The 1069-nt window shown below is 39.9% G+C and overlaps 1 protein-coding gene across 1 annotated transcript; it reads right to left on the bottom strand.

Moving 5' to 3' along the window:
• Nucleotides 1-132: 132 nt before the first annotated feature.
• LOC107101939 (C-type lectin domain family 4 member E-like) lies at nt 133-1064 on the bottom strand (the record flags this gene model as incomplete). Its single annotated transcript, XM_015401031.1, has 3 exons — nt 133-630; nt 712-836; nt 921-1064. Coding segments are annotated over 3 exons (465 nt in total), but the record flags the coding sequence as incomplete, so codon positions are not given.
• Between the last annotated feature and the right edge of the window lie 5 nt (nt 1065-1069).

Here is a 1069-nt window from a genome sequence, read left to right as displayed (position 1 = left end):
CCTAAACAAGAATGTTTAACAGCGGGCGTGAAGAGACACAGACCTGACCCACAAGGAACTGATGTAGATATGGTTGAAATTATTGCCAGCTGTGATTGGGCTTCAGTCTATCAGAAAGATAAGTGACATGAATACGGTAATAAAGAGGTTCTTCTGGACTCATTTTATCTTAAGGTTTGGGTTTATTATGTTTTATGCAAAATAAACAAAACAAACAAACAGTGGGACTGAAGAAGCTGAGAATCAGACTAAATGACAAGGAGCTTAGAAACTCACAGGTATTATGTCAAAAATACATTAATATTTAATTGTGGAACCAGCTGCTTATTGCAGGTCCCTTGAACAAGTTTTATCATGTATCCATCCTGATGTAACCAGCAGCTCTGGAGCTTCTGGATCCTGGACTTAGTTTGTTTTATAGGAAAACCTGAACTTCACTTAAAAACACATGAACTCTGTCCAGCTTTTGCTGATTTCTCACAGATACTTTTCTGGGTCTGATTACAAGATATATCAAACCAGGTCCTCAGATCAGCAACCTTCTTTTGCAACCCCATCCTCACACAGTCAGCATCTTTAACATGTCCATAGCTTAGGTCGTCTGGTTGTTCACTCCTCCAAAAAGTCAAACTAAGTCATGAATAACAGAAAAACAGAGATAAGTAGGCTTAACAGTCCCCAATAAAATACATACTTTCAACTGCAACAAACCTTTCGTTCAGACGTGATCCATCCACCCAAAACCATCTGCCTTCTATCTCTGAGTCCGTCAGTCCGATCCAGAACATATCCTCATCTCTCTTCATCAAGTCTCTCACTCTGATGTTCAGGAACATCTGAATAGAAGAAGATTATGATGATAACTTTGTTAGACTTTTCTGAGCTGAGTTAGAGCATGAAGCTGCAGCAGTGTTTCATACCTGCTCCTCTTTGCTGTCTATCTTCACCAGGTCTCCTCCCAGATCTCTGCAGGAATCTCTGCTCTCATTCCAGTTGGATGTATTGCTCGAGAAATAATAACAGTTTCCTCCATGTAGCTCCCAGCCTGCTTCAAATTTTAAAAATTTCT

This window comes from Cyprinodon variegatus, unplaced genomic scaffold (genome assembly GCF_000732505.1).
Source record: "Cyprinodon variegatus isolate N-32 unplaced genomic scaffold, C_variegatus-1.0 Scaffold1175, whole genome shotgun sequence".
Lineage (NCBI taxonomy): Eukaryota > Metazoa > Chordata > Actinopteri > Cyprinodontiformes > Cyprinodontidae > Cyprinodon > Cyprinodon variegatus.
This window is presented reverse-complemented; position numbering and strand designations above follow the sequence as displayed.